Here is a 26,638-nt window from a genome sequence, read left to right as displayed (position 1 = left end):
ATTGAACTTAACTCTAGCCAAGAAGCCAGAAAATTGGTAATTAAAAACACGACTCCCGCATTAAGGAATTCAATCCTTGTATCTTAGGTTTCACAAACATTCAAGTCACATGCACAAGACACCCAGACTCAGAACAAGCATTCGTGGATCACACAAATTCTTGTCCTACGAGATCGAACTAACACGTCGCGCTCAGTGGGTTTGGCGTGGCGACCTCAACCAGGTGAGTAAAAGTTAGGTTTAATTTCTAGATTATATTATAAAGCAAGGCTGCGTTTGCAACTAAGTCATCAAAGCTACAATTGTGACCAGGCTGTTATTCCTACATCTTTGACAGTAGTTACAGTTAGTCAGAAGCTTGAAAGTCTGACAACCAGTCTAACAAATAGGTATCGTGTTGTCTGTAACTGGGTTGAGGAGGTCAGTCGCTCTGTAAAACACCAACAAAGAGAATTGAGTATTGAGTAAAACACTGGTACTTAGCTGTTTCTTATTAGACTGGAAGCCGACCCCAACATAATTGGGTAAATGATGATAATCTCTACTTCTCTACTAATATTATAAATGCGAAAGTAACTCTGTCTGTCTGTTACGCTTTCACGTCTAAACCACTGAACGGATTTTAATGAAATTAGGTACAAAGATAGAGCTGACCTTGAGAAAGAACATAGGATAGTTTTTATCTCGGAGTTTTGAAGAGTTTTACTGGAAACGCGATATAACCGACGTCAACGCGGGCGAAGCCGGCGAAAAGCTAGTGATTAATAAATCTTCATCTATCAACTAACACAAATGATGTTCAATTTTGAGTACGAAACACAAAAATTCAATTAAAATCAAAGCCTTACATGATGATTACGTTTCAAACTATTTAATAAGCTATTACATGCCTAACACCTGCTCTGCCCACCCCGGCACGTAACAATGTGCCCCGATATCATTGAATTTGAAAACAAAGCAAAATGAAGTTTGAATTTTTCAGTCAATTCGTTTTCATTTACTAACGCTGCCAGTCGTTTATCAAGACTGTTTCGTAAAATTGTTTTAAATCTTTGACTTGCATTGTGAAGTGAACTGTATCGAAACTTTGTGATATTAAAAAGTGAGGTTAGATCAACGGGTTTTTGAGTTACAATTTTATTTTGAAGTTAGCTGTTGCCCGCGTCTTCGTCGTGGCTAGAAGATATAAGTTATGATTTATATCTACCCTGTTTTTTACGCATTTTTCATTGTATCTTCGTTCCTATTAGTCGCAGCGTGATGGTTTATAGCCTAAAACCTTTCTCGATGAATGATCTATTGAACACAAAAATAATTTTTCAATTTGAACCAGTAGTTCCTGAGACTAGCGCGTTCAAACAAACAAACAAACTCTTCAACTTTATATATTAGTATAGAGTATAGAATATAGATAATATACATATATACGACGGTTTTTTAGTTTTAAGTTTTTGAGATCCCGTGCGTTTTGGTAGTTTTTGCTGTTCTTTTTTGTATTTTTTTTTATGTGAGGTAAGATTTAGGTTTTATTAGGTGTTTTTTTTTGACGTTTGTAGTGTTTGTGGTAGTATTCTATTGTCCATTAGTTTAGGTATTTAAAATAAGACCAGTTAAATGCTAGTCGAACCCGTGACAATAAGGGTGTAGTACATAGGTACATGCGAAAGAAAATCAAATCGGTTGGATGCAACATTTTGTGTGTTGTTCAAATTCATTAGTCACCCACCAAGTAATTATACATATTACATACATACATAACAAACGTTGCTTTTTGTTTGTTTTACCGTCAATATAAATTAATCATCTGTAAAATTTCAATTCGGATTGGCGGACAGAATAGAGTTCCTATCACTTTTTAGACACTAGAAAGGTAAACAATATTTGATGGGATTTTTGTACAATCATAATAAATCAACCAACGACTTTCATCATTAAGAAAATTATATAAAAAAAAAATTGTTTTAGTTGATTTTCTTTTACTTATTTGACTTTTTTGTCAAAAAGAGACACCACTATTTTTACCTTTTTAAGTACCTAAACAAATGGAGTATAGTAAAGTTGTAAATGTTTACAAAAATTTTTGGTTAAAGTAGCCATTTTGTTTTACTTGCAAATAATACAAACTATCACCAATTTCATAATAAATAAATGTGACTATTTATCAAATAATTTTGAGAAACAAAAACATATTCGATTTAAGTTTCATCATGATATTAGTTCAACATACAACCAACATCAAATAAAAATTACTGAGCCAAATTCGATATCATTTTTATAAGACCAAATGACAGCTATCAAAACGTCCAGAAATTAGAATTTCTAAAGTAACAGACGTACAAAAATACAAACAAATTGACAACCGTTTTCAATTCGAGATTATGCTAACAAGGACTTACCTATTATTTTTCAGGGAACTTATTAAATAAAACACTAAAAACTCCTGTTGCAAAAGACTGATTATTTAACACAAAAAACCCCATCTCAATAACTCTGTCAACAGGCTAAAGAAAAAATCGAAAGATGCAATAACGAAAACTAATCAGAAAACCAGAAAAAATGTGGCACCAACTCTGGATTCCAGTTTTAATCCCAACATTAATTATAAAATCGAACTGCAACGCGAATAGGACAGACCCGGATGTATTTGTAAGGGGAGGTCATGCAGATGCCGAATATTTTAGACCTACGACATCTGAAAAAGTTACAGAAGCTGAAACGGAAACGACAACTGTCAAAACAACTGTCAAAGTAACTATAAGTACAGCTAAACCAACGACTACTGTCAAATATGAGGATGATGCCGATGTCATGTTTATCCCTAATAAACCTGAACAGGCTGCGAGAGAGAGAGAAAGGGATAGAGAGAAAGAAAGAGATGACGATGAAGATGATAAGTATGCTAATCTAAGGATCAAGGATTTGATGATGATGAAGTCTGTTAATGATGTGTTGAATAAGAATTTTCATGTTGACAAACCTGGTGAGTTTTTTTAAATTGATTTTGTAGTTATAGTTTTGCTTGCACTTATTGTAAAAACTAACGTGGGCCCCAATTCAGCTTGGAATGGAAATAAATGGAATGGAATGCATTTACAATGGCCGATTGCGAATTGCGATATAAATTAGTCTCTTTGATTTTATTTAGATTGAATGTTTAAATACAATGTTTTTTTATGAGCTGGTCTCGTGAAATGTGGAACTTTCTTTCCTACATTATTTAGGCTCGTTTGATGTAAAAAAATAGGTTCTTTCCAATAAACATTCTTTATTATTTTTGAACAACCCCGTCATTAAGAATTTAATCCTTTTGTTGCGAGCGTTTCACAAACATTCAAGTCACATGCACAAAGACACTCATTGCCTGGTCCTACGGCCGGATCCAACCTGCAACACGTCGCGCTAATTTTTGACGTAGTGACCTCAACTACAAGCCTATACCTGCGTCCTTCCAATCCATATTAATTTCATTTTTATTTAAAAGCAACTTTCCTATAGCTCTACCTATATTGTCTAAAAAACTTATCTGAATTTCAAACCCTTTTTATTCAAGATCCACCCAACGAGGACATAGTATTCATAACTGGCAAAAACCATGAAAGAAACGACGATGGGAAACGGAGTGATGATAATATCGTTGACTATATTGATGACGATATGATACAGCGTCCAAAATTAAACTGTTCGGATCTGGATTGCAATAACACTATACACTCGGTATGCGGAGCAAAAGTTGTGAACAGAGAGCTGAAGTATCGGTTATTTTTAAACGACTGTTACTTCAGGAAGGTTAACTGCGCTTTTAAGTATGAGATTAACCGTGAGTATATTTTTTTGGACAGTTTTAACCATCATGATTCTAGTCTTTTCCCAACTATGTTGGGGTCGGCTTCCAGTCTAACCGGATTCAGCTAAGTACTGAGAGTTTACAAGGAGCAACTGCCTATCTGACCTCCTCAACCCAGTAACAGACAACACGATACCCCATAGTTAGACTCGCTGTCAGACTTTCTAGCTTCTGACTACCTGTAACGACCGTCAAAAATATGTAAACAACAGCCGGGATCGACAATTTAACGTGCCTTCCGAAACACGGAGCAACTCGTTATGACAAAGATGGTCATTCATCCACGGACTGTTTCAAACATAGCTTAACCTGTGATCGATCAACTTGTGCAGTTGTAGCATAGCCTAGGTTCAGTAAATATGTGTTTCAATTTGTTTTTGACAATTCCTTTTCAGGATATAGACAAGTAACTGTCGACAGGTGTAAAACAATCGGAGCTCATTATGTTGAGAAACCATTTGCTTTCAAACCAAAATCATTTCCAATGGAAAAGAATGCGGCAAAGGGAGTTTTTCCATCAAGGAGTTCGTCTTCTAGAAGGTAAGCTTCTTCTTTTTATCGAGTGTCTGCTAGCATCTCTTAAAGCAATGTTATTTGTAGACATTCTAGACCCCTTTTTGCCGAGGCACTCGCGTAAACAAAAAAATGTAGATGATATAGGCAGTTAGAATGTATTTGACGACCTCCGTGGTCGAGTGGCGTACGCACCGGTTTCAAGGTGTCGCTAACTCTGAGGTCCCGGGTTCGATCCCCGGTCGGGTCAATGTAAAAATTCACATTTCTACATTGTCTCGGGTCTGGGTGTTTGTGGTACCTTCGTTGTATCTGAATTCCATAACACAAGTGGTTAGGCAACTTACTTTGGGTTCAGAATCTCTGGAATATGGGAGTGAAATAATAACAAAAAAAAATGTAGTAGTGTAGTGAATTGTGACGTCACTTTTTTATTTATCTTACATAAAAATAATTTAATAAAGATTATAGATCCCGGTCGAATCACGGGCTCTGCTCATATAATACTTTTTAATAGATTAGTAATATTAAATAGAAAGGGACGCGTGGCGAAAAAAAATTCTCCAACGCCGATAAAGTTCTTTTACTTCAAAATACTCATCAATGTTGTTTTCGAAATAAATGCGAAAGTAACTCTGTCTGTCTGTCACGCTTTCACGTCTAAACCACTGAACTGATTTTAATGAAATTTGGTACAGAGATAGAGTTGACCTTGAGAAAGAACGTAGGAATTTTTTTTCCCGGACTTTTGAAGAGTTCTCTTGGAAACGCGATATAACCGACATCGACGCGGGCGAAGCCGCGGGCGAAGAGCTAGTCTTATATATAAATAAAATTAATAAATATTATCGACCCTGTTCGAATCACGAGCTCTGCTCATATTCATACTTTTTATTATATTTTACGCCGATAAAGTTGTTTTGCTTCAAAAAAAACACATCCAAATTATTTTTTCGAAATCTTCTTCGCTAGCATTGGATTTTTTGTTAAACACTCCATAGTTTTTAATGATTTTTGTTTTCCAGGTCAATGGCAATGAATTACAACGGTCAGTTCTGTTCTCACCCATGCCCGGTGTCTTGCCCGGACGAGTACGATCCCCAGTGCGCTGTATCCGGGACCGGGCAGCGTCGGGTCTTCCTAAACCACTGCAAATTGGATTATAACTCCTGTTTTTACGGCGTTGGTGAGTATATATTTATTTATAGAAAGAAAGAAGACATTTATTCGCGGTTATGACGCATACAGGACAAGTATCGCCGTTTAGGAGATTCCGTGATAAAATGGACTTATAGAATCTCATTAGAAAGGACCTGTTGTCTGTCCGCCTGTCTGTCACCAGGCTGTATCTTTTGAGTGGTGTTAGATAGACAGTAAAAACTTTTGCAGATTATGTATTTATGTTGCGATTAAAACTAATAAATTATAGAGATTCAGTCTTGCCCTAATTAGTTCAGCAATATCAATAAATACGCGTGAATAATGTTAAAGAAGTAAAGATAGAAAATACTTTGCAAGAAATAAAGTCGAAAATACATAAGTGCGTGATGATATCATTCATCGGCCTAGCCTTTTTCCCAACTATGTTGGGGTCGGCTACCAGTCTAACCGGTTTCAGCTAAGTACCAGTGTTTTACAAGGAGCGACTGCCTATCTGATCTCCTCAACCCAGTTACCTGGGCAACACGATACCCCTTGGTTAGACTGGTTGTCAGACTTTTTCAAGCTTCTGACTACCTGTAACGACTGTCAAAGATGTAGGAATAACAGCCGGGACCCACAATTTAACGTGCCTTCCGAAACACGGAGGAACTCGTTATGACAAAGATAGTCACCCATCTACGGACCAACCGCGTCAAGCATAGCTTAACCTGTGATTGAATCACTTATGCGGTTATAGCTTAGCCACGAGCTCCGTAGTGCGTGATGATATCCATGTCTGAAATAAATCGAAATTGTGATCCGAAAAATTATGGAATTGAAACAAAAACCAAATACAGCCTTATAATGTGACTATAGGTATAAAATTATGATTTATGGAGCTTTTTGCCGGTTCCTCTCCATAGGATTAAGAATTTGACAAAAAAATAGTCAGTACCTAGGGTAGATTCCTAAAATATTAGATATTTAATCGATCACAAAAAAGTATCAAAGATGCTGGAATGTTTGGAAGGGACTTAAATGAACGTCATTTGTCGGCAAGTGTACCGATCAGTGACGTCACATGAGATTTTAACTTTGATCACTGCATTTTTTCTCAACAACTAATTATTTTTTGAAATCTAAATTCGATTTTAAACCGCGAACGCAGAAACATTATGATAAAGCCTTCAAATGCCTCTTTTAAGTCTACTAGGAATAAAAAAATCGATTTTTATTAAAATTTTGACATTTCATTTGTTACAGTTTGGCACAAGCGACCTCTAGCGGAGTGTATAGGAGGCAAAAAGGCTGATATGAGGCAAAATAGAGGCTTCATAGGGTGGATGCAGAGAGTAGGCATCGTCGATCGAAAAGGACGTCTTGTCTTAGAATGAACATCACAATATGAAGAAGACGAACAGAAAAGACGTGAGACGGAGATGGGGCGGAGATAAGTCGCAGTCAACACGGATTTGAGACGATGATACTTTGCAAATTTTTCAAAAATAATATTGTGACTCTAGATTTACATTATAAGCTATCCTATCTTTCAAGTTCAAAGTCTCTTTCAATTCGGGAAAGTAGATTAAGAGCCCATCGCTGACAAACAACGTGACACGAAGGTAATATGTATACCTATATTATAATATGCAAACTGAGCATCGCGACGCAATTGACAGGAAAGGTAAGTTGCAAAAAAGACGCTGGCAAGTTTGTGTGTCTTCGTCTTACTTACGTCTTTTCTGAGTCTCTCAAAGACTATTAATTTTTCATGAATAGGTACATAGTGAAGAAAATGCTTTAAGAGTCAATGAAATAACTTCATTTTTTCAAGCCTAAGGGTGACGTAATAAAAGACCGCGAAAGTAAAATAGAATAGAATATATTTTTTTTTTGTACACCATGGACTTGCAGCAGTGATTCATAATACATACAGTGTTAGGGTACAATGGCGGTCTTATCGCTAAAAGCGATATCTTCCAGTCAACCTTTGGATGTTTTTATAATAACTATCGTGAGACTGATTCATTATTAAAAGATGTAACGATATATTCTGAGAACTCGACTCGCGATCCCGCCGCGTCAGCTCATGATTAAGGACTCCGGTTGGGTCCGAAACTAGTCGGGCTACCCCGATAAATACGCCTGAGTAAACCGTTACATCTTTTAATAACCTTTGGATGGACAGGAAAGTTATAAATTACATGAGTTATTTTTAATAAAAACAATTATGCATCGATAGCCGAGTGGTATAAGTCACCACGCCAAACTCACTCTACACGACGTGTTAGTTCGATCTCGTAGGACAAGCATTTGTGTGATCCACGAATGCTTGTCCTGAGTCTGGGTGTCTTGTGCATGTGACTTGAATATTTGTATATCCCTTTCGCTTTTTCAATCGCTTCGCAATTTGGTTACTGTTGTCTTTGCCTTTGTATATGCGTCTATTAATGAAGTAATTAAATTGGTTCTTAGACGATATCTCTCGCTTAGCATGCTTGATGTATAACCAGACTTCGGGTCCATTTAGATGATGCGAAAAATATCGTGTAAGTTGTATAAATTGCTGGCATATATCAAGTAAAATACCCAAGTTGAGCGCCTTTTTTTTGTTAAGGCGGGGGAATCCTCATGGACACCCACTCCCTCGGGGGAGGAAATGGCTAATGTCAGACTCTTACTGACTAAACCTGAACCGCCGTGCTACGTCATCCGCGTTTTTGTGTCGGTGTATGGCAATGCGTTGCAATCCATCATACAGCCAAGATGCGCGCCAATAACACCTTGCATAGTAGCTCGCAACGTCTAAATGAGCCCTTAAAATAGTTTAGTTAATAAAGAAAGTTATTTATTATGAGCAACCTCTGTGTTAAAGTAATAATGCATTTTTTGTAAGATCATGATTTTTAAACATTATAAATAATATTTTCATGTATATTTGTAATGAATCTTAATCATATTATTTTTTTGTAATAAAATTGTGCTGTGAATCGATTGTAGTTTTTATTAAACCCTAATTTTTTTCGTAGCTTTTGATAATATAGCTGCGTTCCGCAAGAGTTTGGAAAAACAGGTCCTCTTTGAATATGTTTACAAAATAATTTGAAGGGAAAACTATAGGATATAAAAAAAAACTTCAAAAGAAGATTCTAAAATCAATGGAGGTCTTTGCCCGGCCGTTTGACGACCTAAGCTGATACTGCTGATAACAATAATAATAGAACTAAGAATAACGAGGAAACCCGCTCCGGGTCCGTGACCCGCGACGCTCTCTACACCCCTAGCCGCTCGCACTGGTGTTGCCCACCTGCTGTCAATCGTGACGGTATCATAGGGGACCATAGTGAGCGGCGAGTCACCGCCTGCCAATTGGTTTTGCATTGCCATGTGTAAAAAGGCAGATGCCATAGTTCTCCGAATTATCTAAGGAACTGGTCCACACAACATGCCTCATTTTATAATAGCCTAATTATTTTTACATACATACTTGCAATAGTTTTGCATCTACTTTGGATTCTTCATGTCTGTTCTCCCATAGAGCGGAGGTGAATGATCCCTAGTAGATGCGCCGTCACATTGTAGATTAAAGTTCTCAAGAAGGCCTCTGCGCGTTGGACCTGTGTCCCCGTGTACGCCTTTAAAAAGGACCGGGTCTCTTCCCATGAAGTTAACACGTGAATTAAAAGAGAACTAAGACAATCTTAAGATATAAATAAAATTTATAGAAAAAAATATCTAAATACTCACTTTTTTAAATGTCACATTTAATAGTTGTAAATTGCATTGTCATCGGGTTTGAAGCACCCTGAAAATTTCAGCCTGTTAGCTTATTGGGAAGTGACTCAAAATTGAGTTGCAAAAATCCAACCGGAACGATAAACAAACAAGAAAATTGAGTGTATAAAAACGTGGGAATAAATACGATTTGAACCGAAATTGGTTAGGTTATGTCTGACAGTACGCTCAAATCAAAGAGGAGGAATTATTTGATGATGCCCTTAAAAACTTCTCACTTAAACCAGTTTCCTCCCAATGTATTGCGTCATCGTTATTTTCAAATGATAATTATTGCTTCATAGCTATAATTGTTAATCCTACAAATAATATCAATGGAAGAATGTTATTATTACGAACGGATACAGACAAAATTTGGTAAACGAATAGTTTTTAACCTAGATTAACACAATATAGAATAGTTTTTACTCCGATTTCATGTTCTCGTAAGATCATTTTTTATTTTAGCGAGCGGTAATGCTAGCAACAGATAATTATTTCATGTTGATGTTCGCATGAATTAGAACATAATATAAAAAGGTGCGTGCTAGGATTCGAATCTACGACCTTGCAGGTCGTAGATTCGAATCTTGGCTTCTTGGCTGTTCTATACACGTAAGTGCCGTAAAGACAGATTAAAAACTCTTAGACCTTTTTGAACCGTATTATAAACCTTACAAATCACAAATTCACAGTAACTCAAGACGAAATAAAACTACAAACAAATCTTATCGTGGGAACAAAACATTCGAGTTATTTCCTCACTTCCTAAGCGTTGGGAACAACAATAAAACGTTATCAACTCCACTCATAAGATCAATTTATTACGTAACTGAACGCCATCTATCGAGTATTCTATGGTACTAATTAAGCGAGGCTTATGAAAGCGCCATCTAGTGAGAACTTTTGAAATGAAACTGTAAATCGTTCATAGCGCCATCTAGTAAGAAAAGTGTAAACTATTTAGTTTAACGCTTGCCTAACTTTTGTGTGTTACAGGCTTATTATTAAATAATCAAATAAAACTTTAGTTTCTAATTGAAAATTATTTAAAGTGTAGTAAAAAATACAAGTTAATCAAAATAGAGCAGTCCACTGCTTAATTATCGTCATACAAATTTAAATTCTATTATAAAAAGTGCCATCTATTGATCAGCTGGAAAACAAGGCAAAAACTAACTGATGTAAAGGTATTAAATAAATTTTAAATTAAATGACTTTTTACAAGTATTAAAAAAATGGTACCTATGACATTTTAAAAATAATCTTAAAGTAGAAGCTAATTTTTAATATTATCATTTAAAAAGCGGTCAAGTGCGAGGACTCGCTTCATTGAGGGTTCCGCACAGAAACGACCAACATAAATGAGTAATGTAAAAATAGAGTGAATGAGTGTGAGTAAAAATTTCAACTCCAGCTAATACGGTGCATAAGATACAGCTTGGTGACAGACGAATTGACAAATCGACAGACATAGGAGCCTTAGTTAAAGGATTTCGTTTTAAACCTTATCCACCAATAAATTATGGCGGAAAATAACTTTTAAAATAAAATAAAAATCTATTTTAGAATAATGACTGACTTAGTATAAAAATGTCTTTTCAGACAAAAATACAGGCGAATATTTTGTCTAAAGTGAAACCTGTTAAAATCCTTTTAGCCGCCATTAGTGGAACCGCTGCCAAAAATTAATAGCGACACAGTCTAGACCGAGAGTTAGAATCTAGGATGAATTTTAGACTGAAAATTTTAGGGCAAAGACACTTGATATATTTTTACACGTGTTTCATAAAGTTACTCTTTTTTGTATAAGTTTCAAAGAATAAAATATCGGTCAAAATCGGTTTATTAATTTAGTAGATTGTGATACATGATTACAGAAAAAATTGAAATAACATCTTTTAGCCACCTAGTATCAAATTAAGCAAAGCCTGTATTATGAGTACTAGACAACTGATAAACTTACTTATATACTTCTAAAAACATACATAATATAGACATTACACCCAGACACAGAACAAATAATCGTGCTCATCACACAAATATTTGTCCTGGATGAGAATCGAAACCACGACCTCCAGTATAGCAGTCAGGGTCACTAACCACTAGACCAGCAGGCCATTACTTTAAGACGTTGTGACTTTCTGCCCACATCTAGTAATTCTCTACTCTACGGTATCTCTCAACTTTTTTGTTCCAAAGCCTTGAAAACCATGAATATTTATAAACTTATAAATGTTTCATGATTTTAGACAATTGTTCCGTTATCTTTTAGTACCAAAAAACGGTAAGAATTTCTTTTAAAAACTCATGATTATTCATTGAAAGTTACGAAGCGACAGATGTTTTGTTCCCGCGCGGCGCCATTTTGTAATTTTTGACAATTGTTCCTTTTTTAATTGAGTTTTTTTATTCATAAAGACTTTCAAGAGATCGAATTGTGACTTAAGCGAAGTTTTTTGGGTTTGACTCAAGCAAGATTATTTACGCAGCTGGTTTCAATGGTTCGACATATTTTCGTTGGTTTGAATTTGCTTTTTATTTTTTGCTACATAATATGTATCTGTCACTATTTTCTTTACGTGAATTTGTATGCAATGTAATATGTGCTTTCTTAATTATTCTTAGACACCACTGACAAACGGTGAAGGAAAACATCGTGAGGGAACCTGGCTTAGTTAATATGTATTTAACCCTTTGACTGTGGAACCCTAAAAACAGCAATAACTGCGGACTAACACTGTCCGCCTCCGTTTTACTACGTAATACCCCTGCTACCACCATAACCATAAAATAATTTACCCACCGGGCATCGAACCTCCGCCGTGTTGTAATTAACTCAGGATTAAATAACGCCATTAATGTGTAATCTTCTGCTAATTTTGTCTGCCCGTAATCCCGAGAGTTTAAGTTAAATATTCTAATTTGTTTTTTTTAAACATGTCACAAGAAAAGGAAAGATTATTTAAAAGATTAATGTTTTTGTTATCTTTAGTTAAGTAATTTGATTTATTTATATAAACGTGACATTATACATCTAAAAATAATTCTAATTCTAATAAATTGACTGGCCTTTTGGTCTAATGGTTAATGACATTGACTGCTATACTAAAGGTCGTGGGTTCGATTCCCACCTAGTGCAAATGTTTATGTGAGATACATGATCATTTTGTTGTGTATCTGGATGTATTCTATCCGTAATGTGTATGTATTTGGGAATATATAAATATGTTTATCAATTGTCTAGTACTCGTAATACAAGCTTTACTTAATTTGACACTAGATGGCGTTGTACAACTTGTTATATATAATTAATTAGAACAATAAAACAAACAATTATACATCCCTGTTCGAACATTATGTCTTGTAATTAATTAGCATAATAAAATACACTAATTCACATTATCTGTCCACTTAACATTGACAAACAGAAAATTACCAAATAATAAATTAATTAATATATTACAGGACCACAATAATACACAAGTACTCGATTCTCTTTGACATTATAATCATCCCTACTAATATTATAAATGCGAAAGTAACTCTGTCTGTCTGTTACGCTTTCATATCTAAACCACTGAACTGATTTTAATGAAATTTGGTACAGAGATAGAGTTGACCTTGAGAAAGAACATAGGATAGTTTTTATCCCGGACTTTTGAAGAGTTCTCCTGGAAACGCGATATAACCCACTTTGACGCGGGCGAAGCCGCGGGCGAAAAGCTAGTAGATAATAAAATAAGATACCGTTGCAGAGGAATCAATTTAAATCATTCAGTTAAATGACTTTCTATTTCTGTATTTGCTTTTGTATATCACATACAGCAATCAAGAATGGCAAGCTATAGAATAACTAGCTGACCCGTCAAACCTTGTTCTGCCTTATAAATTCTTTCTAGTTTTACATTATGAAAAAAATAAAAATATATATTTTTTTTTGTGGTCAACCCTTAACACTTAGGGGTATGAAAAATAGATGTTAGCCGATTCTCAGACCTACTGAATACGCATAAATTTGGTAAAAATCCAGAGTACGGTAACTAACATCGTGACACGGGAGTTTATATATTAGACTAGCTTAGCTCGCTATAAATCGAAAATGATTCCACAGGAACATAAAATCATGATAAAAACTACCCTATATGTTAATCCCGGTTATAAACTATGTGTGTACAAAGTTTCGTCTATATCCGTTCAGTGGTTTTTGCGTTAAAGAGGAACAAACATCCATACATACAAACTTTCGCGTTTATAATATTAGTAGGATATGCTTTCTTATGGTCAATGGAACGTGAATCTACTCTTTATGGGGACTCCCAGCTCTTTCTTGCCTTAACTGGCTAGAGAGGGGTCGCTAGAGCTATATGCTCGGGGGTGGAAGTGTCTAATGGCGTTATAACGAGGAAACCCGCTCCGGGTCTGTGACTCGCGATGGTGAAATTGGTGACGCTTAGTTTGAGACTTGATGGCATTGTGTGAAAGTTCATCATCATCATCCTAGCCTTTTCCCAACTATGTTACGGTCGGCTTCCAGTCTAACCGGATTCAGCTAAGTACCAGAGTTTTACAAGGAGCGACTGCCTATCTGACATCCTCAACCTAGTTACCTGACCGTTGACTGTAATGTGAAAGTTGTGTATGATTATTATTATACCTAGAGATTATTATTATTATTATGTGGCAATGGGGGGGGGGCACATAGCGCGAAGATCGGACGGCCGATGGGGCAGAAAAGTGCTGGAGTGGAGACCACGTACCACCAAGCGCAGCGTGGGCCGGCCACCTGCCAGATGGACCGACGACCTAGTGAAAACCGCTGGGTCCCGTTGGATGCAGGTGGCAATGAACCGGTCGCGCTAGAGAAATTATGGAGAGGCCTATGTCCAGCAGTGGACTGCTATAGCCTGAGATGATGATGATGATGATGAGCCCAAATAACTATCTTTGAGAACTTGAGCAATACTCGTCATTTTCCAAGCCCGTATGTATCTTATAATTAAGAGTAAAATATTACCTATTAACTAACACAACTGTCGTTTCGTCTATACAGGTACATTAAATTTAACTGTCTGTCTGTCACATCAATCGTCATTTTAATATAGCTATATATAAAGATATAATTTCGTCCGTCTGTTTGTCTTAAACTCTTCAAACCCGCAGATTGTCTGTGGTATAGGTCACCACGCCAACCCACTGAGCGACGTGTTAGTTCGATCTCGTAGGACAAGCATTTGTGTGATCCACGAATGCTTGTCCTGAGTCTGGGTGTCTTGTGCATGTGACTTGAATGTTTGTGAAACCCGTAACACAAGGATTAAATTCATTAGTGCTCAAAACGATTATTTTAATAGAATAATACATATTATTGATTCAATAATAAAAGCACTAACGCTGACAAATCACTCAAATGTATTGAACTGACAAGTCAATGTCACGTCACTTGTCGAAGAGGAATGTCATTTTTGTTGCCAGTTTTCTTTAGCTTCTTCGTACGGAACCCAGCAATATCAGGTATCAAACTCGCACTTAACTACTTTATCTATTCTAATACGATTAACCATAAGTTAACCTCATTTATAACCTCTAGTTATTAAAATCACTTCTATTTTAAAACAAGCAAAGTCATATTATTTTCTTGTATATAAATACTTGCCAAACGCCATTAATTTTGTGTTGGCATGCTTTCAATAGTAATGGTTATTTGTGGTGCTAAATATCTTTCGTCTTTAACTATAGGAGTTGAAACACTTCGGTTAAATATTTAACTGTTTTTTGGTCGGTTTTTGAAACTTCTGAATAATTAAAACGACTAATAAACTACAAGTGAAAATAAAACTCGCTTTCTTGTTTGTTTGTCTTTCAGGTTGGATTTTAGTAACTCAATTTTAAGTCACTTCCAAATAACTAAGCAGGCTGAAATTTTCAGGGTAGTTTCAAACCCGATGACAATGCAATTTACAGCTATAAAAACAGCTTGACCGATTATGATAAACATAATCGAACATTTAAAAACGTGGGTATGTAGATTTTTTAATCAAAATTTTTTTAGAAACCTTTACTAAAAACTTTTACTAAAAAACCATTAAAGTGGTAACAGGCAACGCCGCGGGCAAAACCTTGTTATAATAAACGCACCGAGAGCTAACTCAACCCCTATTATCCCCAAGGGCGAGAAAACACTTCGTAAAATAGGGTTTCGAAAACGATAAATCAAAAATCTTTTGTGGTCCAAATATTAAATCAAATTCATAGTCGAAATGTCGAAATCAAAACTTCCCAAGTCTGGCTGTGACTTTAACAAGATATATCTATTTAAAGGGTCTAAGATCTGTCTTTTTCCCACGTTTTTATACACTCACTTTTCTTGTTTGTTTATTTGTCGTTCCGGAAGACTCGCTTGTGAGTCCCTGCTGTTTATTTATTCATTAATCTCTGACAGTCGTTACGAGTAGTCAGTAGCTAGGAAGTCTGACAATCAGTCTAACTAAGGGGTATCGTGTTGCCCAGCTGGTTGAGGAGATCAGATAGGCAGGCGCTCCTTGTAAAACTCTTGTACTTAGCTGCATCCAGTTAGACTGGAAGCCGACCCCAACATAGTTGGGAAAAGGCTAGGCCGATGATGATGATGACACTAGGTCAAACCTGCCTATAGCTCGTTAACATTCAAAACACGAAAATCTTTTGAGCTATAAACTTTAAGATATAAATATAAGACAAGGCGAGACGAAAGTTTTTAATTAAATATTTAAATTCATGCTACAACCCCGAGATAAGACGCCCCTATAATGTTATAGTCAAACGTACTCCACTTGATACTTTAAGTATTTCTTTTTAATTTTACAAAATTTTAAACATAATTTTTACATTCAAATGTTTTTATATCCATACATAATAATGTATTATGTATCAAATTGGAGTGGATACTTGCAATACTGAAAAAAATATTTAATGGCATGCATATTAATATCAATGTGGCGCTACATAAGTATGTGTATTAGTTGTCTAGTACTCATAATACAAGCTTTGCTTAATTTAAGACCAGGTGGCGTTATGTAAAAGTTAAAAAAAAAACAGATTCAAAACGTCAAAGATTTAAGAAGTCAAATTGTGAATAATCTGTGCCAAAGTATATGTTCGCACATAAACAAAAATATTATTATTTTTCTTTGAGTTCTTTTTTATTCCGGCTCTGAAATGGCTGGAAAAATTTTGGTGGGACTTGTACTGGCTGGTGAGGTAATACGGATCAATTTAGCTTCTTTTATTTCCGAACTTAGATAATATTGTTTAAGAAAAATAAACCAATATTTTTTTAAATTCTATGCTTACGAAATCGCAGAAACAGTTCACTTTTATGAACTTGAAAAAAAATTACTTTAAAATTGATATTAAACCGCGATAAAATCCGTAAAAGTATTTTCTTCTCAACGTCAAAAATTCGGGTAAACCTAAGAAACCACTTGAAAAAAAACATAATTTAACCATTTAATAGGAAAAATTCCTTTACTTTATTTTTTGACAAAATGCTATCCAAGTATCAAGTCCATTAGGTTTTCCCTTCACAAATTCACGACGTCTTGTTCATCGGAGCGTCACGCTCGTCACGGCGCGCCCAATGGAGCTTACAATTCACAAGTCACGCTGTCACGCTCATTCAATACTGTTAAAATTATTCAAAATATTTTGGTTTTATGAGTGTCAAAATGTTCTGATTAAGAGGATCTAATATTTGGTGTTTAGTAAGTAAAAAGTCGTTAAAGTGCGAATCTATACTAATATATAAAGCTGAAGAGTTTGTTTGTTTGTTGAAACGCGCTAATATCAGGAACAACTGTTCCAAATTGAAAAATATTTTTGTGTTGAATAGACCATTAATCGAGAAAGGCTTTAGGCTATATACCATCACGCTGCGACTAATTGGAGCGAAGATACAATGGAAAATGTGAAAAAAACAGGGCAGGTATAAATCATAACTTATATCTTCTAACCACGGGGACGAAGTCGCGGGCAACAGCTAGTAGGGTGTATTGTGACTAAAAGTAATAATATAAATCTATATAGTCCATCTGATAGATTTGTCATTTAATCACACCATTAAAATGCACGACAAGCATTTGTGAGATCCACGAATGCTTGTCCTGAGTCTGGGTGTCTTTGTGCATGTGACTTGAGTGTTTGTGGAACACCTGAGATACAAGGGTTAATTTCCTTCGATCGAGAGACGGTTTTCCCACGTTTTTATACAATCACTTTCTTGTTTGTTTGTTTGTCGTTCCGGTTGGATTTTTTGCAACTCAATTTTTAGACACCCAATTTTTTTGATAAGCTAGCGGGCTGAAATTTTCAGGGAACAATGCAATTTACAACTATAAAAAGGACTGGACCAATACTGATAAAAATTGAATAGGCATTTAGAAACGTGGGTTTATGATTTTTTAAATCTATAATTTTTTTATTATATTTTTTCTTTCAATCTTCTGTTAAATTGAAGGCAAACACACCAAATTACCTCCCTAACAGTTATCTACCAAATCACGTCTTAAGAACGACGTTTCTTAATTACAAATATCTTAATTAAAAATAACAGCATTGCTTGGATAATTGAAACTCGAGTCTTGAGGGAATACCCAACTAATTACTAAGGGGTTAGGGAGAGAATCACGGACGTTTAGATCTGAGGGCGTCTGCCCTTATAGTAAACCTCGCTATAGGATATATGTCTAAGGCACGATTTTTTAATCGTCAGATAACTTTTATCTGAAGAACTAGTTGTTTCCCGCGACTTCGTCCGCGTGGTTAGAAGATATAAGTTAGGAATTCTTGAACGGAAGCCCTCGAAGATGAATAATTTTCCGTTCTTTTTCCACATTTTCCATTGTATCTTCGCTCCTATCAGTCGCAGCTTGATGGTATCTAGGCTAAAACCTTCCTCGATGAATGGTCTATTCAAAACAAAAAGATTTTTTCAATTTGAACCAGTAGTTTCTGAGATTAGCGCGTTCAAACAAACTCTTCAGTTTTATATATTATATATATTAGTATAGAGTATGGATAAATATGGCCGTTTGACATATTTTCTATACAAATACTGTCAAAACATCAAACATTGAAATGAATCTACTTTTACGGATTTTATCGCGGTTTAATTCCCGACGTTTCGACACCTTTGCAGCTATCATGGTCACGGGCAGACAGAATGGCGTTCGTCTTGACAGGAGATGTTGCTCGTTCTACCTTCATATTTTAACTAATTATTTGTGGTCCGACCTACGCAGTATGAGCTCACTGTGTCTTGATGTCTTGCAGCGTTTAAAAGTTATCTGGCGATGATTTTCAGTCAGACGGATATCCAAAATATATTGAATACGTTTTCTTTATCACATCATTAAAACGTCAGGAAGTTTTAAAACACTTAAGTATTGTAGTGGGGCTTGAGACATCACTTGCAAGTAAACAGCGTACTGGCAAGTCACGTCACATGACATTTTAAATCATTAAGGTCACCACGCCAAAATCCACTGCGCGATGTTATTTCGATCCTCGCGTAGGACAAGCATTTGTGTGATCCACGAATGCTTGTCCTGAGTCTGGGTGTCTTTGAGCATCTGACTTGATGTTGCTAAAACCCCCGCGATACAAGAATTAAAAACATTAATTCGGGAGTCTTTTATAAAAAAAAGAGTATTGTAACCGTCACAGGCGATTAAAATGTAACATTTTTCAAAACAAAAACTAGATAGATTTGTTTATAAACAATATATATTGACAAAATCAAATACATTAACAACCGGCTAGTACAGAAATGTGACGCCATATTGCCGTGACGGACTTACGTTGCATTGTTGTCCAGTTACCTCCTCCTAGTCGCGTCTAAAGAAGATTCACTTAAAAAATAGATTAACAATTAATCGAGTAACATTTGAATGAACCCTTTATATATTGAACCCCAAAAACTCAACAGAAAATACAGTGCCATGAAAATCCAAAGATATTTCAGCTACCGCGTCCAAACCTAAAAAGAGAAATAGGCTGTGTTTGTGCTCCCCTGCCTCAGGTGCCTGCATACCTACCTACCCCCCGATAGCCGTGAATATAAAGGTGGGTTCCCGCAAACGACCCTTTGTCGCTACGATTAATATTTAAACAAGAAACGAATAGGGATGGGTAGGGTTAACTAAAATAATCTATCGATAAAAATCAAAGTTAATCAAATTTTATATGCGTATTCAGTAGGTCTGAGAATCGACTAACATCTATTTTTCATACCCCTAAGTGATAAGGGTTGCTCACACTGAAAAAATATTTTTCGGTCGATTTTTTTTGTTTTTATTTTTTTTATCATGTGGCATGAAAAATACATACAACACGCAAAACAACGTTTGCTGGGTCAGCTGGTAGATTATAAAAATAAAAAAAAAACACGTTTTTAAACGTTCAAATTTTATCAAAATCGGTCTAGCTTTGTTTATAGTTGTAAATTGCGTTGTCATCGGGTTTGAAGCTACCCTGAAAATTTCAGCCTGCTAGCTTATCGGGAAGTGCCCCAAAATTGAATTAAAAATCTAACCGGAACGACAAACAAGAAACATACAAGCAAGAAAGTGAGTGTATAGAAACAGGCAAGTTTTTGTCACCCGATTTCAAATAAGAGGATACTCTCAATTCCTCTGTTTTTTTATGTTTGTCTCATTCGTTTTTAAGAAACATAATATAATGAAAAAAAAAGTCGAGGTCGGTATCGCGTTTCCAAGAGAACTCTTCAAAAGTCCGGGATAATTTCTCGAGGTCATCTCTATCTCTGTACCAAATTTCATTAAAATCAGTTCAGTAGTTTAGACGTGAAAACGTAACAGACAGACAGAGTTACTTTCGCATTTATAATATTAGTGGGGATAGATATCGATAAACTGTCACTCCTAATCTCCAAGCACATCACTAGCGCCGTAGGCGACGTACCGTTCCAATTAGCTAGAATAAACACACGCTTCTGTAGGCAGAGAGGCTGCGACACGCGACCGTATTCATCCCCCGGATATAACTCTAGATCCGGGATAAATGTTGCTACTGGCGTGTGACACTTGGTCTATGTGTTCAAAGGCGTTAAAAACTACTTTCAACATAACAATTTGTTAAAAGAAATTGTTTACTCTGTCAGATAGATTTACAAGAAATATTGGATACGTGTTTTTTAGTTTATCTCGTAAATAATAAATAAAGATACAGTGATTTAAAATCTCGTGTGACGTCACTTACCAGTACGCTGTTTACTAGCAAGTGATGTCACCCTACTATGATTCATTTTATAATCTTAAGTGCTTTTAATCTTTCTTACTAATCTATATTTACTTATCTATACTAATATATAAAGCTGAAGAGTTTGTTTGTTTGTTTGAACGCGCTAATCTCAGGAAGTACTGGTCCAAATTGAAAATTCTTTTTGTGTTGAATAGACCATTCATCGAGGAAGGCTTTAGGTTATAAACCATCACGCTGCGACTAATAGGAGCGAAGATACAATGTGAAATTGTATGTGTACAATGGAAAATGTGATAAAAACAGGGCAGGTATAAATCATAACTTATATCTTCTACCCACGGGGACGAAGTCGCGGGCAACAGCTAGTGATCTGATAAAATTAAACATAGTTATTCAATATTCTTTGGATATTTGTCCGACGGACTAAACAGATTTATATTATTCGATTAAGGCCCGATTTTTCAATCGTCAGATAACTTTTATATGCGGAATAAATATGGCCGTTTGACATATTTTCTATACAAAAGCTGTCAAAACGTCAAACATACTCGTCGAATAAAAGTTATCTGGCGATTGACGAAATCAGGCCTTAGTCAAATACCCTATTTTCCTATAATAACATGTCTGTCTGTCTGTCTGTGATTAAATCTTATTAAATATAAGAAGTAAGAATTATAACTTCGATAGAGAAAAATAAATGTTTTAAATATTCCGCTAGTGACAAAAGATGCAAACTATAAACCTTCTTCCAATAGCAGATGAAACCCCTTTGCTCTTGTAGTTAATTAATATATTTGAACTGAAGTTAATATTAAACAGCTTACTATAAACTTAGTTTCCAACTAACCGAGACGGTCAAACTTATTTGCTGCATTAGCTAAAATCTTGTGTTAATTATAAGGCACACATCCTAAGCATACAACATCATTATAAATTAAAAATAAACAAGGTACTATGTTTAATATTAAAAATACAATAATTGACGGCTTTATAGATACTTGTCTCTCAGGGGCTTTCTAAACATTCAAGTCACATGCACAAGACACCCAGACTCAGGACAAGCATTCGTGGATCACACAAACGCTTGTCCTACGCGGGGATAGAACAACCACTCTACTGGGTACTGGGGTGGAAAGAATTAAAACGTAGGTTTAATAATATTAAGTAGATTAAAAAAAAACTAAAAAACCCACGTTTTTAAATGTCAGTCCATTCAAATTTTATCAGAATCGGTCAAGCCGTTTTTATAGTTGTAAATTACATTGTCATCGGGTTTGAAGCTACCCTGAACATTTCAGCCTGCTAGCTTATCGGGAAGTGCCTCAAAATTGAGTTGCAAAAACCCAACCGGAACGACAAACAAACAAGAAAAGTGAGTGTATAAAAAAAACATGGGAATAGTGATTTTTTTGTCTGTACTTTCCTCTTGAGTATGATAAAGACAGCATGATAGGAGCGTTGTCCTTCTATATACTATTTTTCGTTGAAGAGTTTGTTTGTTTGTTTGAACGCTCAAGAACTACTGGTCCAAATTGAAAAATCATTTTTGTGTTGAATAGACCATTCATCGAGGAAGGCTTTAGGCTACAAACCATCACGCTGCCACTAATAGGAGCGAAGATACAATGGAAAATGTGAAAAAAACAGGGCAGGTTAAATCATAACTTACATCTTCTACCCACGGGGACGAAGTCGCGGGCAACAGCTAGTAGGGGACATTTTTATAAATCTTTAACGTTTTTAAATAAATTCTTAAGTTATTTTTTACTGTACCCGATACAACCGAATTTAATCTTTGTATCTTGGGTTATACAAACATTCAAGTCACATGCACAAGACACCCAGACTCAGGACAAGCATTCATGGATCACATGTTTGACGTGGTTATCTCAACCAATGCGTTAACCGTGTAATAATTTGTAAGTCTACAATGAGTTAAAAACAATACTTATGACGGAGGACCTCGTAGCTAAGCTATAACTGCATAAATGAATCTATCACGGGTAATGCTAAGCTTGACGCGGTTGGTCAGTGGATGGGTGAACTTTGTCATAACGAGTTCCTCCGTGTTCCGGACGGCACGTTAAATTGTAGGTCCCGGCGGTTATTCATACATCTTTGACTTTCGTTACGAGTAGTCATTAGGTAGAAAGTCTGACAACCAGTCTAACCAAGGCGTATCGTGTTGTCCAGGTAACTGGGTTGAGGAGGTCAGATAGGCAGTCGCTCCTTGTAAAACACTGCTACTAGCTGAATCCGGTTAGACTGGAAGCCGACCCCAACATAGTTGGGAAAAGGCTAGGTGAAAGGATGATGGTTCCCAATGAAATTAGTCGGTATTTTTTTTATCAAATGATGCAACCGTTGCAACCGTTGCATCATTTGATAATTATAATGAATCAGTCTCACGATTGTTACTATATAAAGGTTTTTTTATATAACCTCAGAACTTCGGTCTGGATAAACCGATTTTCTCATGTTTTTAAACACTCACTTTCTTGTTTGTATGTTTGTATGTCGTTCCGGTTGGATTTTTGCAACTCAACTTTGAGTCACTTCCCGATAAGCTAGCAGGCTGATTTTCAGGGTAGCTTCAAACCCGATGACAATGCGATTTACAATTATAAAAACGACTGGACCGATTTAAATAAAATTTGAATAGAGTGACATTTAAAAACATGGGTATTTTAAATAAGAGTTTAAAATCGATTAATTCTTTTTTCATTAAACGTTGGTTTGCTATCATTTGGTCTCACTAATTCATCAAATTTCGCTCAGTAGTTTTTTATTTGAAGTCAGTTGTATATTTTTGTTGTTTATAATATAACTAGCTTTTCGCCCGCGGCTTCGCCCGCGTCGATGTCGGTTATATCGCGTTTCCAAGTGAACTCTTCAAAAGTCCGGGATAAAAACTATCCTATGTTCTTTATCAATGTCAACTCTATCTCAGTACCAAATTTCATTAAAATCAGTTTAGTGGTTTAGACGTGAAAGCTTAACAGACAGACAGAGTTACTTTCGCATTTATAATATTAGTATTGAAGTAGGGATTGGAAGGTCCCCTCTATGACTTTAGTCAAGACATCTGGCTCGTAAAATTGTGGGCATTCTCGCGTGTAATACGATGTTTATTTTATTCTCTTTGAAAGAAGTATCCTCGTAACGTTTTTTAAGCAGAAGCAAAGGTTTACTCGAGAAAAAAAATCTTTTGAAAAAATACCTATCTTTAACTTGAAAGATGGTCTTAATTTCATGTATTATGCATGCTTTTTTTACATCATATTTTAGTTAATTGAATATAGATCCAAAGAGTAAACGAGTTTACCCTGTTGCAGAGATACCGCCGTCTGTCCGTTTGTCATTAGGTTGTATCTCATAAACGATAAACACATTATAGAAATACACTAGCTGTTGCCCGCGACTTCGTCCGCGTGGTTAGAAGTTATGATTTATATCTACCCTATTATTTCCACATTTTCCATTGTATCTTCGCTTCTATCAGTCGCAGCGTGATGGTTTATAGCCTAAAGCCTTCCTCGATGAATGATCTATTAAACACAAAAATAATTTTTCAATTTGGGCCAGTAGTTCCTGAGATTAGCGAGTTCAAACAAACAAACTCTTCAGCTTTATATATTAGTACAGATATATAGATTAAAAGATAGGCATATAACAACAATTATTCATGTGAGCTAATAAAATAGCGGATTTTTAATCATTAATCAATGATCTATACTAAGGGCCGATTTTTCAATCGCCCGATAACTTTTATTCGACAAATATTTTTGACGTTTTGACAGCTTTTGTATAGAAAATAAGTCAAACGGCCATATTTATTACTCAGATAAAAGTTATCTTACGATTGAAAAATCGGGCCTCCAATTATGAGAAATCTTAAATACAAAAAAAAAAAACAAGATCACGTTGCCATGCTACACCAAAAAAGTACTTTTTAAAAACTTATCCCATCATTTTCGAAGCCTGTAAGCTCTGTTGCCGAACTCAACCTCTCAATAGCCGTCACTAAGTACCATAACACTTAAAGTACCGTAATGTCTTCGTCCAGAAACTGCTATAAAAGTGTAAACGCAATTACAAGATCTTTTCTTTAAAAAACTTTTGGTTTGGTCCACGTCATAAGAAAATACCGATTTGATAATTTTCGTTTGTTTTTATATAATCTACTAACCAATATTATGCACCGTGATTTTTAAGTCGTCTTACAAAAGCAGCCCAGTTCATGTATCCGACGTAAAATACCCCTAGGCGCGATTTTTTTTTATCATCAACTAAGATAATAAGTACGAAGAAAAATTAAACAAGAGAAATCTGAAATATACTCTTAAAAATGATAAAAACGCCGCCGCCCGCGCCCCTCACCATTGTTACAAGGCTCGGATCGCGCTCGCAACAGAGCTGTGTTTCTAAAAAACTACGAATTGCATCATAATGTTGAATAAAAATATGCATTTTAAATTTATTCAAATCTCATAAATACCTATTTTTTTATCATGAACGTGTTCTAGTCATTGGATACATGAACTGGGCTGCTTTTGTAAGACGACTAAAAATCACGGTGTATAGATAGGAATTTTTAATGAATGACATATCTATCTAATTATTCAAACGATACAAATCGCTACATCTTATAACTTGTACCACATTACGGAGGGTGCTTTCCAAGTGTCCCTCACTAATCAGCATACAGATGGGAGGGTAGTTCCTGCTAATCACTGTTTTGTTAGACGCCAGAGCGAGACGGAAGATGTGCGAGTGAGATAAGGCGATCTTTATGTTTTAATTCCGGTGTGGAGTTAGTAGTTTTTTTTTTGTTAAATGTCATGTTTTATTTTTCAATATAGTAGTGATTTTATATAAATGCGGACAACATCATCACATACATTGTTCAGAACCCAAAGTAAGTTGCTAAAGCACTTGTGTTATGGAATTCAGATACAACGAAGGTACCATAAACATCCAGACCCGAGACAATGTAGAAATGTAAATTGACCGGGGATCGAACCCGGGACCTCAGAGTTCGATCCGGGACCTACCGACACCTTGAAACCGGTGCGTACGCCACTCGACCACGGAGGTCGTCAAAAATATTATAATAGGTTTCGCGTTTATAATATTAGTAGACTAGGATTTTATTTTAATAAAAATAATTAATTTTCATTACTAATTACTTTTATCATAATCCTTGGTATAAATTACGTCAGAAGCTAAATTATCTTCAAGGTGATGACAAATCTAAATTAGAATCTAGGTACGTAATTAGAAAAGCGATTTGACAATAGGTAAATATTAATTACTATCTAACGCGTGCAAATAATTTGGCATGAAAAAACCTTTTAGTCCATCAAATAGATTTAAAATAAATCTATATCTATACTAATATATAAAGCTGAAGAGTTTGTTTGTTTGTTTGAACGCGCTAATTTCAGGAACTACTGGTCCAAATTGAAAAATTCTTTTTGTGTTGAATAGACCTTTCATCGAGGAAGGCTTCAGGCTATAAACCATCACGCTGCGACTAATAGGAGCGAAGATACAATGGAAAATGTGAAAAAAAAACAGGGCAGGTATAAATCGTAACTTATATCTTCTACCCACGGGGACGAAATCGCGGGCACAAGCTAGTATTTAATACGTAGTTTTTCTTCTATATCGTAAACAAAAAATTAAGGGGATACAGTGATTTTAAATCTCGTGTGACGTCACTTACCAGTACGCTGTTTACTAGTAAGTGATGTTACTAGGCCCATTTATCATCTTAAGTCATTTTAATCTTCCTTAATTTTTAATGATTTAAAAAATGAAAAAGAATACTTCTACAATATTTTTGGAAGATCTGTTTGACGGGCTGAACAGATTTTAATCATTAATCATTACATTCAGTCAAATCCACGGTAATTTAGAGTTAATATTCAGCCTATGATAGTCGTGCCTAGCTACAACTGCACAAATTGATCACAGGTTAAGCAACACTGATTATGATCTGTGGATGAGTGACCATCTTTGTCATAACGAGTTCCTCCGTGTTTCGGAAGACACGTTAAATTGTGGGTCCCGGCTGTTATTCCTACATCTTTAACAGTCGTT

At 35.6% G+C, this 26,638-nt stretch overlaps 2 protein-coding genes across 3 annotated transcripts in view; one reads left to right on the top strand and one right to left on the bottom strand.

Moving 5' to 3' along the window:
• Positions 1-26,638, bottom strand: part of LOC113508891 (nucleolysin TIA-1) — a 172,017-nt gene that overhangs the window by 108,422 nt on the left and 36,957 nt on the right. The window lies entirely within an intron of this gene.
• LOC113508892 lies at positions 748-7,408 on the top strand. Of its 2 annotated transcripts, none has more exons than XM_026892060.1 (6): positions 748-1,107; positions 2,501-2,980; positions 3,551-3,817; positions 4,240-4,384; positions 5,383-5,543; positions 6,764-7,408. In XM_026892060.1, the coding sequence occupies exons 2-6, from the start codon at positions 2,557-2,559 to the stop codon at positions 6,892-6,894; spliced, it is 1,128 nt and encodes a 375-aa protein (XP_026747861.1). In that variant the 5' UTR covers positions 748-1,107; positions 2,501-2,556; the 3' UTR covers positions 6,895-7,408. The 2 variants fall into 2 exon arrangements, with proteins under 2 accessions (XP_026747861.1, XP_026747860.1); XM_026892059.1 differs by having other exon boundaries at positions 2,411-2,980.

The sequence above is a fragment of the Trichoplusia ni genome, chromosome 3 (genome assembly GCF_003590095.1).
Source record: "Trichoplusia ni isolate ovarian cell line Hi5 chromosome 3, tn1, whole genome shotgun sequence".
Lineage (NCBI taxonomy): Eukaryota > Metazoa > Arthropoda > Insecta > Lepidoptera > Noctuidae > Trichoplusia > Trichoplusia ni.
The sequence above is the reverse complement of the archived record's forward strand: the minus strand, read 5'-3'. Positions and strand labels throughout refer to the sequence as shown.